General features: G+C 51.0%; 2 protein-coding genes across 16 annotated transcripts in view; one reads left to right on the forward strand and one right to left on the reverse strand.

Annotated features, from left to right (window-relative positions):
• The window catches only part of LOC309346943 (proproteinase E-like), a 66,791-nt gene that overhangs the window by 15,487 nt on the left and 36,746 nt on the right, over nt 1-14,558 (reverse strand). The window lies entirely within an intron of this gene.
• The window catches only part of HSPG2 (heparan sulfate proteoglycan 2), a 216,933-nt gene continuing 213,923 nt past the window's right edge, over nt 11,549-14,558 (forward strand). For 9 of the 15 annotated variants that reach the window (XM_081870613.1, XM_081870623.1, XM_081870621.1 and 6 more), the window contains exon 1: nt 11,549-11,940. In XM_081870613.1, coding sequence (XP_081726739.1) covers nt 11,656-11,940 — 285 coding nt within the window. In that variant the 5' untranslated portion in view covers nt 11,549-11,655. The remainder of the gene's footprint in view (nt 11,941-14,558) is intronic. The other 6 variants (XM_081870618.1, XM_081870614.1, XM_081870615.1 and 3 more) reach the window with 1 other exon arrangement.

The raw sequence follows: 14,558 nt of genomic DNA on the forward strand, positions 1-14,558 counted from the left end.
TCTCAAACTTAATCCGTTCCGGAAGTCCGCTCCAAAACCAAAACGTTCCAAAACCAAGGCGTGCTTTCCCATAGAAAGGAATGCAAAACGGATTAATCCGTTCCAGACTTTTAAAAACAATACCCAAACAGCCATTTAACATGATTTTTACTATCTAACATAAAATGAAACCATCTTCCATAAAATTGAAAGCAATAACCAATGTATTGTACTATAAAATAAATAAGACAGTATTGTAGATGGTAAAAATGAAAAAAAAAATCCTTACCTGCGCTGATGATAGTCATTGTTTGGATGAGGGGCTTTTATCCATTTCCACAGTCACACAATCAATCAATCAATCAATCAATCCATAGCTGAACTGCATTCCACACAGCCACAAAAACAAATGAACCGAAAAAGCCTCAAAAACAAACAGACGCAAAATAAACAGCAAAAACAAAAGCGCCAAACTTAATCTGTTCCGGAAGTCGGTTTGACTTCCGAAATGTTCAAAAACCAAGGCGCAGCTTCTGATTGGTACAGGCGTCCCGGAAACAATAGCCAACAGCCACATCAGACTTTCAGCTTCCAAAAAATGTTCAGAAACCGGAACACTTACTTCTGGGTTTTCGGCGTTTGGGAACCAAGGTACCACTGTATCCGTTTTGACTCACACATATGCACAACCTGAGCATGAGATGGAGGGCTCACGGCATTGACACCCCAACACATCTTGCATCTTCATTAATCACTGCTTTGGCTCCAGCACAGATGAGGCAGGTCTCTGGGTCTCTATCTTCCATCTTCAGCTCTCTGGCTCTTGTTTTCCTACCAAGCAGAGTGGAGTCCATGGGCCTGGAGGGAACAATCCCTCGTAGCCTGGCTCATTCTTTGGGGCTGCTGATAAGGACATTTAAATAGCCAACTAAAGCCATCATCTTACAAATAAACTTGTCGGACCAGTTCAGTGATAGAATCCTCTCTTACATTCTAACCCTCGCTTTCTCGAAAGATTGGGAAAGATTCAGGGCATCATCCATACTGATATTGTCAGGCTGCATCTCTGATCAATTCTTGGGAGGCAGAGTGGTAATGGAGGACGTTTGGGGCAGTAAGGGTAAGTGAGGGTCCAATTCAGGGTTGGGGAATATCTGTGGCCCTGCAGATGGTTTTTGGACTGGCGTATAAATCCCTGACATAAATAAAGGTGCTCCGATTCCAGCTCCCATCAGCCCTGGCAATTGTGGTCCGACAGTGTCTGCAAGGAGGTCACAGGACCCCTGTCCCTGAACTTGACCGTCACTTGCCTTTAGTGCTCCAGTTTTAGGAGTCAATAAAAGATGTTGATGGCGGAGAAGGGACATTTCCCCTTGAACAGGACAGAGGTGAGAGATCAGTAGTCATAGCTGTGCCTTGGAAACCATAATAGTAATAATAATAATAATAATAATAATAATAATAATAATAATAATTATTATTATTATTATATTTATACCCTGCCCAACTGGCTGGGTCTCCCCAGCCACTATGGGTGGCTCCCAAAAGAACACTAAAAACAGAATAAAACTTCAAACATTAAAAACTTCCCTAATCAGGGCTGCCTTCAGATGTCTTCTAAAAGTCAGATTGTTGTTTATCTCTTTGACATCTGATGGGAGGGTGTTCCACAGGGCGGGCACCACTACCGAGAAGGCCCTCTGCCTGGTTCCATGTAGCTTTGCTTCTCACAATGAGGGAACCGCCAGAAGGCCCTTGGCGCTGGACCTCAGTGTCCGGGCATAACGATGGGGGTGGATACACTCCTTCAGGTATACTGGGCTGAGACTGTTTAGGGCTTTAAAGGTCAGCACCAACACTTTGAATTGTGCTCGGAAACGTACTGGGAGCCAATGTAGATCTTTCAGGACGGGTGTTATATGGTCTCGGCGGCTGCTCCCAGTCACCAGTGTAGCTGCTGCATTCTGGATTAATTGCAGTTTCTGGGTCCCCTTCAAAGGTAGCCCCACATAGAGCTCGTTGCAGTAGTCCAAGCGGGAGATAACTAGAGCATGCATCACTCTGGTGAGACAGTCCGCGGGCAGGTAGGGGGTCTCAGCCTGCATACCAGGTGGAGCTGCCCTGAATACAGAATTAACCTGCGCCTCCATGGACAGCTGTGAGTCCAAAATGACTCCCAGGCTGCGCACCTGGTCCTTCAGGGGCACAGTTACCCCATTCAGGACCAGGGAGTCCTTCACACCCACCCACCCCTGTCCCCCCAAAACAATACTTCCTGTCTTTTTCCCAGTACTAAAAACATTCTTCCTGTCTCTCTCCCCCCCCCCCGCTTTGCCTCCCCTCTTCTAAATCTGCATGGCCTGGGACCCATAGCAGGTGTGAAGGCCGATGGGATGGCAGATCATTAACCAGCAGCTGATCTGGGAAGGTTATCCTGTAGCCAGCTGGGCAAGCAAAGAGAGGATGTGGGGTGGAGAGCCAGCTCTGTGAAATAGCCTTGGGCTCCCTGAACCTGAGGTAAAGTCAGATGAGGACGCCAGGTATTAGGCGGGGGGGGGGGGGCATAGCTGTCAACTTACAGATTTGAAAATAAGGGACCAGCAGCCTTGAAAATAAGGGACCAGCAGCCAAAATAAGGGACCTGCAGCCTCACCTGTTCCAGACACTCCAGTCTTCCTGTCCTCCTGCAGTCTGGTCAAACTCATGCTGGTAGCTTCGAGATCACTGTCCAACCAACTTTGTAACCAGAGGTTCAACTGAAGAGAATCTGAATCACATGCACCACAAGGCCGATGCAGCCTCAACTTAAGATGGCTCCCCGGCCTGGCTTTGCACTGCAAAGTTTGCAGTAGCACATGCAACAAAATGGCGTCCAGCATTCAAAAACCCCCTCAGCTTGCATTAACTAGCCACACACAAGGCATGCAAGCTCCACCCACCAGTCGTTCTTAGACTTCTCATTGGGTGAGCAACACAGACAAGCAACACAGTTGGAGCCTCCCTCCTCCCTGGCCGGCAGGGAGGGAGGGAGAGGAGCTGCTTCCTTTGAAATTTAAGGGACATCATTTAAGGGACATTTAAGGGACATCCATCAATAAGGGACAGTAGCGGGACATGGCGCTGGAATAAGGGACTGTCCCTTCAAATAAGGGACACTTGACAGCTATGAGGGGGCAGCTGCGGGGGACAGGCAGCAGCTCCCTCATCATTCCCTTTAAACTAGCCTGCTCTGCGCCTCCAAAGCTACAGACCTGCAATGTCAATTCCTTGCCCTCTGATGCAGCTGCCGCACAAATGTCTGCCACCTGAAATCCTGGGGCTCTGCTGCCGGTCAGTGTAGAAAATATTGGGCTAGATGGACCAAGGGTCTGACTCAGCCTTCCAGCCCCACATCTGGGGTGATGGGGGCAGTGACTTTGGATTCCACAAGGTGGAATAGGCTGCAATCTGTGAGCTCTCCTGGCCTTAACCCCGGATGAGTGACTATGTCAATTTCAGTTTCTCCTTTCCCCAATCTTGAATTCAGTTCTCCACATCAGCCTATGTATCATATTATTATTTGATTGTTGTTAGCCGCCCTGATATCATTAATATCATTATTATTTTCAATGTGCATGTTTTTATGCCATTTTCTTTCCTGACAGAAACACGTTTTGCAAAACAATTTTCCTTAATACAGTGGTACCTCGGGTTAAGTATTTAATTCGTTCTGGAGGTCCATTCTTAACCTGAAACTGTTCTTAACCTGAAGCACCACTTTAGCTAACGGGGCCTCCCGCTGCCGCCACACCGCCAGAGCATGATTTGTGTTCTCATCCTGAAGCAAAGTTCTTAACCTGAGGTACTATTTCTGGGTTAGCGAGTCTGTAACCTGAAGCATATGTAACCTGAAGCGTATGTAACCCGAGGTACCACTGTACAGTGGACGCTGAGGTTGCGAACGTGATCTGTGCAGGAGGCACGTTCGCAACCTGCAGCGTCCGCAACCCGCAGTGCCGCATCTGCACATGCGGGACTTGCACTTCTGCACATGCGCAAAGCACAATTTAGTGTTTGTGTGCGAGCGCGAGCGCCGAAACCCAGAAGTAACCCATTCCAGTACTTCTGGGTTTCGGTGCATCCATAACCCGAAAACGCGCAAGCTGAAGTGTCTGTAACCTGAGGTATGACTGTACAATGCGTCTACAGATTCAGTATGCATTTTTATGGACACTTTACCGCAGGTGGCACTGTGGATTAAACCACAGAGCCTAGGGCTTGCTGATCAGAAGGTTGGCGGTTCAAATCCCCGCGACGGGGTGAGCTCCTGTTGCTCAGTCCCTGCTCCTGCCAGCCTAGCAGTTCGAAAGCACGTCAAAGTGCAAGTAGATAAATAGGTACCGCTCCGTCGGGAAGGTAAACGGCGTTTCCGTGCGCTGCTCTGGTTCACCAGAAGCGGCTTAGTCATGCTGGCCACATGACCCGGAAACTGTACGCCGGCTCCCTCGGCCAGGAAAGCGAGATGAGCACCGCAACCCCAGAGTCGTCTGCGACTGGACCTAACAGTCAGGGGTCCATTTACCTTTACCTTTTTTCCAAAAAATAAATGTTTAGGGGGACTCACTACTCATATTGAAGTACTGCCCCTCAATGAGGCCAAACTTAGATTCCAAAAATGTTTAGGGGTATGCACACCCCTGTGTCCCCCCCAGAAAAAGCACTGCTTTACCCTTCTTCTTCTTGTCGTTTAGTCGTGTCCGACTCTTCGTGACCCCATGGGCCACAGCACGCCAGGCACTCCTGTCTTCCACTGCCTCCCGCAGTTTGGTCAAACTCATGCTGGTAGCTTCAAGAACACTGTCCAACCATCTTGTCCTCTGTCGTCCCCTTCTCCTTGTGCCCTCCAACTTTCCCAACATCAGGGTCTTTTCCAGGGAGTCTTCTCTTCTCACAAGGTGGCCAAAGTCTTGGAGCCTCAGCTTCAGGATCTGTCCTTCCAGTGAGCACTCAGGGCTGATTTCCTTCAGAATGGATAGGTTTGATCTTCTTGCAGTCCATGGGACTCTCAAGAGTCTCCTCCAGCACCATAATTCAAAAGCATCAATTCTTCAGCAATCAGCCTTCTTTATGGTCCATCTGCTTTACCCTAGTTATATGTATTTTTACATATATATATAAAGATACACAAATACTTGGCCGTAGAACTGCATTGCAAATTCTGGAGAAGTGCAGATTTTCGAACGATTGCCATGTTTTGGCTCTCATACTATTTCAGAAAGTTCTAACAAGGTAAATGAGAAGCGAAGTGAATTTCTCCTGAAAGCTTTGGCTGTCTCTCTCTCTCTCCTCCCTAAACCTTCTCTCTGTTTTCCTCCTTCTGCCAGAGGGAGCAGAGTCGTCCCTCTCTCTCTCTCTCCTCCAACCTTTTTGTCGCTCCACAAACCCTTGCCTCCCTTCTCTAGGGAGAGGTCTTGAACTCTGCAGACCATCCCTCCAGTTACCTTTGACCCTTCATTTAATCTCCCTGGGAAGGAAGGAACTGGGGGGCGGGGGGGAGGGAGACAGTGGCCCAGCTAAGCAGGGGGGAAAATTGTTTTGCAACAAGGCAAAGTAAATTTCTCCCGAAAGCTTTGGCTCTCTCTCTCTCTCTCCCCTAAACCTTCACTCTATTTTCCTCCTTCTGCCAGAGGGAAGGACCCGTGGAATCCCTTTCCAAACCAGGCAACCCTGGCCAACGGTGACAGTCGGTTCTCAAAGCAACTCTTGGCTATTGAGCAATCTTTCCTTTGGACTGTTGCTGCGGACAAATTTAGAGCACAAGGATTCCCTGAGAGAGAATCCTGGGAAGTGTAGTTTGTTATGGGTGCTGGGAATTGTAGGTCTGCGTAGGCTGAGCTACAGCAAGTCTCTGCAGCCTATGGGAGAGTTTCTGCTGCAAGTCCCATAGATCTCAGAAGCCGGCTCCACAGTGGCTCGGAGCAGGGCCTTTGGTGTGGCTGCGGTGAAATATACTCAGAGTCGAGAGTGGATTTCATGCTCTTTATTCAGTTCATAGTGGTGAGGAGGAATGGAAGCTCCCCCAGAATGCCTGCTTTATATACATTATTTACACAATGGGCCCCACGTGATTGGCTAATTCCGGGATTCTCCTGTAGGCCAATCAGGTTGCGGATTCACTTCCACCTGGAGCTGGATTGGGTGGCTCCTGTGGACCAATCAGACTGCTGCATTCTGCATCCTATTGTTCTAGGACCAATCAGACTGCTGCCTTTTGGATCCTATTCAACTCAGTCGATAACGTGCGGAACAAGGGGGAGAAGATACGGCTTCACTTTACAAAGACGTATTTGTTCCAACGGGCTTTCCGAGCTGCATCAGTGGGTCTTTGCCACAAGGGTCTCTCAAATGTATTTGTTGTTTTTTAATGGCCTTTTATGTAAATCACCTTGAGACAGGTGATTTTAGGAGGCGATTAAGAACCTAAGAAGAACCTGCTGGTTCAGGCCAATGGCTCATCTAGTCCAACCTCCTGTTCTTACAGGGGCCAACCAGATGTCTATGGGAAGCCTACAAGCAGGATTCGAACGCAAGAGCGTTCTCCCCTCCCCTGAATAGCAACTGCTATTCAAGAGCATTGCTGCCTCCAAACCGTTACGGCTAATAGCCACATGAATTTGTCCATTCCTCTTTCAAAGCCATCGAAGCTGCTGACCATTGCTGCTTCCTGCGGAAGTGAGTTCCATAGTTGAACTGTGCATCCTGGGAAGAAGTAAAATAGGTCAGTGCTTAACAATAATTAAGGGACACGGGTGGCACTGTGGGTTAAACCACAGAGCCCAGGACTTGCAGATCAGAAGGTCGGCGGTTCGAATCCCGGCGACGGGGTGAGTTCCTCTTGCTCGGTCCCTGCTCCTGCCCACCTAGCAGTTCGAAAGCACAAAGTGCAAGTAGATAAATAGCTACCGCTCCGGTGGGAAGGTAAACGGCATTTCTGTGTGCTGCTGTGGTTCGCCAGAAGTGGCTTAGTCATGCTGGCCACATGACCCGGAAGCTGTACGCCGGCTCCCTCGGCCAGTAAAGCGAGATGAGCGCCGCAACCCCAGGGTCAGCCACGACTGGACCTAATGGTCAGGGGTCCCTTTACCTAACAATAATTGATGATGATGATGATGATGTTGATGATAATAATAATAATAATTTTTTATTTATACCCCACCCATCTGGCTGGGTTCCCCCAGCCACTCTGGGCGGCTTTCAACAAAATATTAAAATACAATAATCTGTTAAACATTAAAAGCTTCCCTAAACAGGGCTACCTTCAGATGTCTTCTAAAAGTCTGGTAGTTGTTCTTCTCTTTGACATCTGGTGGGAGGGCGTTCCACAGGGCGGGCGCCACTATCAAGAAGGCCTTCTGCCTGGTTCCCTGTAGTTTTGCTTCTCGCAGTGAGGGAATCGCCAGAAGGCTCTCGGCGCTGGACCTCAGTGTCCAGGCAGAACAATGGAGGTGGAGACGTTCCTTCAGTATCTACATGACACATCCGAAAACCACAGCCACCCCTCCGAAGTGAATAGTTTTGTTTTGAATCAGCCAGTTTTCGTGACAGATAAATGAATATTAATAATAGAATGGGGGTGTACACAGCTCTGGTTATTAAAACTGCTACACCAGACAGCCTGGATAGCTCAGTCAGTTAGAGCATGCTGCTGATAACGCTACGGTTGGAGGTTCGATCCCTGCGTGGGACAGTTGCATATTCCTGCACTGCAAGGGGTTGGACTAGATGATCCTCAGGGTCCCTTCCAACGCTACAATTCTATGTTACACAAAGGGAGGGCTAATGGGAACGGAGGTGGGGTGCATTACAATATATCACATTGAAATAAGAAACATTTCAACATGACACGTCAGAAAACCACAGCCACCCCTCCAAAGTGAATAGTTTTGTTTTGAATCAGCCAGTTTTCATGACTGATCAGATTTTCCCCGGTTAGAGAATAGCCACATAAACCAGCAAGAAGTGGGAGGTGGAATTGGGACGTGTTCAACGTTAGCACGGCAGTCAGTGCCTGTCCTAAAAAATTACCCCCTGGGCTGGAAGGCAGTAGGGCAAGTGAGGGCTGAGTTGCCTCCATTGCCTCTTTTTTTCAGACTGCCTTGGAAAGAGTTGATACCGAGAGAAAGAAGGAGCGTGGCCCTTGTCTGCCGGGAGAGGGCAGCCGAGAGAGATCTTTCCTGCAAGCCTGTATTGCACTTTTTAAAAAAAATCCCAGGAAAACATCAGAAAGAGCCAGGGCGAGTGGATCAGACCAAAAGGCCATCCTGTTGTGCCCCATCCTGTTTCACACTGCAGCCAAGCAAGGGAAAGGCCTTAGCTCAGTGGTATGATAGCAGCCATGAAATTAAAAGATGCCTGCTTCTTGGGAGAAAAGCAATGACAAACCCAGACAGCATCTTAAAAAGCAGAGACATCACCTTGCCGACAAAGGTCCGTATAGTTAAAGCTATGATTTTCCCAGTAGTGATGTACGGAAGTGAGAGCTGGACCATAAAGAAGGCTGATCGCTGAAGAATTGATGTTTTTGAATTCTGGTGCTGGAGGAGACTCTTGAGAGTCCCATGGTCTGCAAGAAGATCAAACCTATCCGTTCTTAAGGAAATCAGCCCTGAGTGCTCACTGGAAGGACAGTTCCTGAAGCTGAGGCTCCAGTACTTTGGCCACCTCATGAGAAGAGAAGACTCCCTGGAAAAGACCCTGATGTTGGGAAAGATGGAGGGCACAAGGAGAAGGGGACGACAGAGGACAAGATGGCTGGACAGTGTTCTCGAAGCTACCAGCATGAGTTTGACCAAACTGCGGGAGCCAGCGAAAGGCAGGAGTGCCTGGCGTGCTCTGGTCCATGGCGTCACGAAGAGTCGGACACGACTAGACAACTAAACAACAACAACAACACATCCCCACCCAGGGATGGATCCTTCCTGCCTGAAACCTTGGAGAGCTAATGCTGTTGCCAATCAATGTGGACAATATTGAGGTATATTGTCCAAGGGTCTTGTTCTTTGTAGGGCAGATTCCTATGAGGAAAGGTGGTGGTGTTTTTAATTTAGAGGAAAAAATGAGTCGGAGGCGACGGTTTAGAAGTTTATAAAATTAGGCCTGGCCTGGAGAAAGTGGATGGAGAAAAGGTTTTTTTCCCCTCTATCACAACACTAGAACTTGTGGACATCCAATGAAGTTGATTCAGGCTGGATAAAATGAAGTCTTTCTTCACAGAGCATGTAGTTAAATAATGTAACTCCCACCTGCAGGAGGCAAGAGATGGCCACCAATTTGGATAACTTTAGAATTATAGAACTGTAGAGTTGTAAGGGGTTCCAAGTGTTATCTAGTCTCTAACAGCCCAGTTTAGGGAAGTTTTTAATGTTTGATGTTTTATCGCTTTGTAATAAATGAAAATCTGCCCTTATTCCCTTATGGGGGACACAAGAGCCCTTATAGAGTCCTTTGCAGGTTCTCCATCGGTCGGAGAAAATAACAGAGGCCAACCAGAGAATATTGAGAAGCAAAGTGGCTAGTAAGTCTGATCTTTATTGATCTGTTGCAACAGGGTCCTCACTCACCACACGCAGGAGGGAGGAGGAACCCAGAATATTGGGGTGCAAGCCTTTATTTGGACTTTTAAAATTGCCACCCTGTAGATCAAGACCACCCCCAGAAACATCATACCTACATCACAGAAAGGAGTGTAGCTCAAGACCCCCCCCCCCAAACACATCATACCTACATCACAGAAAGGGCGGTCTACAGCAGAAATCTGAGTGCGTTGTTTACCTCCGGTCTGGCAGGTTACCTGTTAATGCTTACCCACATCAGGGCAGAAGGCAGAAGCAGCACACTGGGGCTACCTGGATAATCTTGGGGTCAACCTTCCACCTGGCTTACCTGCTCCCACAAACAGACAGCTTCTCCCTCACTCAAACAAGATATGGAGAGTGAATCATTAACAGCACTCAGATTGCTTTGGGGCTGTCACAGAGGGCTGGGGGCTGATCCGTAGACCCCTAGGGGTGGGGTGGGGAGAATGGGACCAAGTAGAAGGAGATACCTAACAATGTAAGAAAAGCGCCCCCTGGGTCATGCCAATGGTCCGCCTGGTCCTGCCCCCTGGAGAACCCCTCCCCCAGGTGTGGGGCCCTGAGGAAACAGCTCTGCTTGCTCCCCCAGTCACGATGGAGAGCCATTGGTGGGGCCTGAGTCCTCCCAGGAGGGGCCTGAGTCCTCCCAGGAAGAACAGAAGTGAAGGAGTACAAACAGGCAGGATATATGTGTGAAATAGACTCGGAGTCAAGAGCTGATTTCATGCTCTTTATTCAGCTCATAGTGGTGAGGAGGAATGGAAGTTCCCCCAGAATGTCTGCTTTATATACATTATTTACACAATGGGCCCCACCTGATTGGCTGATTCCGGGGTTCTCCTGTAGGCCAATCAGGCTGCTGCATTCTGGATCCTATTGTTCTAGGACCAATCAGACTGCTGCATTCTGGATCCTATTGTTCTAGGACGAATCAGGCTGCTGTATTCTGGATCCTATTGTTCTAGGACCAATCAGACTGCTGCATTTTGGATCCTATTGTTCTAGGATGAATCAGGCTGCTGTATTCTGGATCCTATTGTTCTAGGACCAATCAGACTGCTGGATTCTGAATCCTATTGTTCTAGGACCAATCAGACTGCTGCATTCTGGATCCTATTGTTCTAGGACCAATCAAACTGCTGCATTTTGTATCCTATTGTTCTAGGAGCAATCAGACTGCTGCATTTTGGATCCTATTGTTCTAGGACAAATCAGGCTACTGTATTCTGGATCCTATTGTTCTAGGACCAATCAGACTCCTGCATTCTGAATCCTGTTGTTCTAGGACCAATCAGACAGGGAAGGGTTGCAGCGCAGCGGGAGAGCACCTGCTTTGCATGCAGAAGGCCCCAGGTTCAGTCCCCGCTGGCAGCATCTCCAGGCAAGGCAGGGAGAAAATCCCTGCCTGAAACCACGAAGAGCCATTCTGCCAGTCAGTGTAGGCAATACTGAGCTAGATGGACTCAGCAATAGGCAGACTCCTATGCTTCCATTTAAACGAACCCTTTCTTCGTAACTATGAGGACTAGGGACTTGCTTTGTTTTTAATTTTAAAAAGACCACAGCTCAGCCGTGGGGGGCCATCTGCTTTGCATGCAGAAGGTCCAGGGTTCAATCCCAAAGGAGGCCTAATCCAGTCCAGCCTCCTGTTCTGACAGTGGACACAGTGGTATTCCGAACCACCACTATCATCTCAGAGGCAGAGCAGAGCTAGTAGGCATCGGGAATAGTGGATGGAGGCTGCCCCTTCCCAATGGGTGGGGGAAAGAGGGCTTTACTCCCCAGGCAAGGTCTTTGGGGGCGAGGGGAAACGCCCCCTTCCCCTCCCCATCTCATCCCCGTCCCGTCCCGGGAAACTCCAGGCCAGCTTTGCCGGGAGACTGGTGGAGCCAGAGATTTGGGGCGGTGCTGCTTGGCAAGGGAGGGGAGGAGGAGGACGAGAGGCGGCCGGGAAGGAGGGGTCGGGGTGGGGGGAAAGAAAAAGTTTTGCTGGGACCGCCGCGGGCTCGCCCTTTCGCCCGGCGAGCGCTCTTGCAGGAGGAGAGCGCGCGAGAGGAGGCCGATGTGCGGACGGGGCATCTTTGGCGACATCACCCCCCAGCTGCTGCAGCAGCAGCGGCCGCGCCGTCGAAGAAGCGAGGAAGGAGGAGAAGGAAGGCTAAGTGCGCGCTCCCGGGCGCAGGAGGAGGAGGAGGAGGAGAAGGACCCGAAGCTCTTGCTGCTCCGCGCGCTGCAAATGGGAGCCGGGAAGAGGGAGCGGAGGAGGTCGCTGGGCTCCCCCTCGACGGCGCGCCCCTCCGGCGGCTGCTTCTGCTGGGCGCTGCTCCTGGCCGCCGCGCTCCTGGGCGTAAGTGGCGCTGGATGGTGGTGGTGGGGCTCTTGGCCAAAGCGGATCGGTGCTGGGCGTCGGGGAGATCGGAGGTTGGAGCGGGAGCGGGGGCCGTCCGGAGATGCCTTCTCCTTTCTTCCTGCTCCCTTCCTTGCGCCTGGGTGGCTCCTGCCCCTCCCCGGCCGGCCCTGGGTGGGGTGCCCGCCTGCCTGCTCGCCTCCCGGGCGTCTAATTTTAAACGTGGGGCTGGGGAGGCTATTCATGGCGCGGCTGGCGTCGGCGGGCTGGCCCAGGCCCGGCTCGGCCGGCCACCGGGCTTCGCCACGTCCCCGGTGGAGTTTGGACCATGCCCGGCTGGAGGGCGCACGGCGGCGGCTGCCAGGTGGAGAAAATGCCGGCGTACCCGGGGCGCTCTCCATCCTTCTCTTCTCCTGGCCCCGGCTCTAAATTTAAATGTTGACGGGCTCCACACAGAGAGAGAGAGAGACAGGGAGACCCGTAAAAATAGCAGTCTTAAAATAAAATGGAAAAGTGTTCGGAGCTTCAGAAACTTGGCCGCGCTCTGCGAGGGGCGAAAATTGCGCCCGGATGGAGAGAGTGTGCGAAATTTGGAGAGGTGGGGAAGACCTGCCCACCTGTGGTGCCCCGTTAGGGGGGATTTGCCCTGAGGTTGTGGGGGTCTGAGTGTTTCTACACCACTGGTACCCCCTCCCCAAACCACATTCCTTTAAGGGAGCCACGTCCAGCAAAATGGCGAGATCTCTGGGATCCAGTTTCTGCGCGCCGTGGGCGACTGGGTTTTGCTTCCCGGCGAGCGGAGAGACGAAAGGTGGCAGCCCGCTACGTGGTCTGTGGGCTTTTGAGCTGGGGCAGGGGTTTGAGGGGTCCGGCATTGGCGCCCCCTAGGCAGGTGTCTGATTGGAGGGGGAGTCCTTCAGCGGCAACAGACGGCTCCTGAATTCAGCGCGTGGTTGTGGGAAGAAGTTGCTTTCCATTACTGAGTCAACGCCTTGATCCAACGCCTGTGTTGTCTGCACAGACTGGCAGAAACGGCTCTGTCCTGGTTTCAAATGTGGGGCATTACCAGCCCTACCTGGAGGATTGAACCTGGAGCCTTATGGTGCTTATGGTGGCATTTAGACACTGACCTGCAGCATTGATCTGTTTAGACACTGACTGGCAGCTGCAGCAGTGGCTCTCCCCAGGATTTCAGGCAGGGGGAACAGCCCTGCCAGGAGATGGATGGAACGTGCAGGCCAGGGAGATGGTCCGACACTGAGCTTGCCTCCCTTCCTCATTTGGGGTTTCCACGTCAGGCACCAAAATATTAATTTGGCTTTCCCAGCCAACCACACACCCCTCTCCTGACTCTGCCCTCTCTCCTCGCTGTGCCAGATTCTGCACTGATGCTGCTTTTAGAAGATGCTCCATTCCGAAGCCATGAGCTTTTGCCTCCCATGTTTAACCACCCGCTCCTTGGCAGCCAGGCTGCGATGTCCCAGCAGCCTCAGTTACCCCTTACTTCAGCAAGCCCAGTACATTTCCGAACACAATTCAAAGTGTCGATGCTGACGTTTAAATGCGTCGGCCCAGTATACCTGAAGGAGCGTCTCCACCCCCATCGTTCAGCCTGGACACTCAGGTCCAGCGCTGAGGGCCTTCTGGCGGTTCCCTTCCTGCGAGACAAGCAAGGTTACAGGGAATCAGTCAGAGGGCCTTCTCGGTGGTGGCACCCGCCCTGTGGAACGCCCTTCTGTCAGATGTCAAGGAAATAAACAAGTACCTGACGTTTAGAAGACATCTAAAGGCAGCCCTGTTTAGGGAAGTTTTTAATGTTTTAAGTTTTATTCTGTTTTTAGTGTTCTGTTGGGAGCTGCCCAGAGTGGCTGGGAAAACCCAGCCAGATGTGCGGTGTATAAATAATAAAATTATTATTATTATTATTACCCACCCTCTTGACCTGCTGCCTTTGCCATCAGGGGAGGGGGGTGACTGGCAGGCCAGCCTGCTCTCCCCATGCTAGCCAGCCTGCCTTTCCACCCACACAGGCAGACCTCCGCACTATGCGCCGCTAACAATGGCCTGCTTTGTGCATGGTTCTTTGAGGGTTATGGGAAGAAAGAAGGGGGGGGGAGATCCACCACCAGCCACTCCTCGCCCTGGCTGGGCCCTTTTCCTGGAGGGCACATTCCTCGAGGCCTCCCCGTGGTATGGCCACACCCTTGGCAGAAGGTGCTGCCGCGCCACTATGTGCTATGCACACAGCCTGCTGGTGTGCAAAGGAGGGGGGCCAGCTGGGGACAGGGGTTGGGGTGGGGGAGAATGTGCTATGGGGTTTGGGCCAAGTCAAGGGAAATGGGGGCAGGGCTGTGGCATTCGGAAAGCCCCCTGTTGGTTGCTCAGGAGCAATGGAAGGAGGAAGCCTCCTTGCACTGAGACAAGACAGCCGCTTCACCTGGTTCAGTAGTGCCTGCACTGGTTGGCAGTAGCTCTCCTTGGTTTGGGGCAGCCCTGCCTGGAGAAACCGGGGACCTTGCACATGTGAAGCAGGTCCTCTGCTGCTGTAAAACGAAACCCAAGTTGCTAGTTCTCATGGTGGGATTTAACAAGAGGCTCAGGAAGCTGCCCTGTAGTGA

Source organism: Podarcis erhardii (assembly GCF_964252035.2).
Source record: "Podarcis erhardii genome assembly, chromosome: 7".
Taxonomy (NCBI): Eukaryota; Metazoa; Chordata; class Lepidosauria; order Squamata; family Lacertidae; genus Podarcis; species Podarcis erhardii.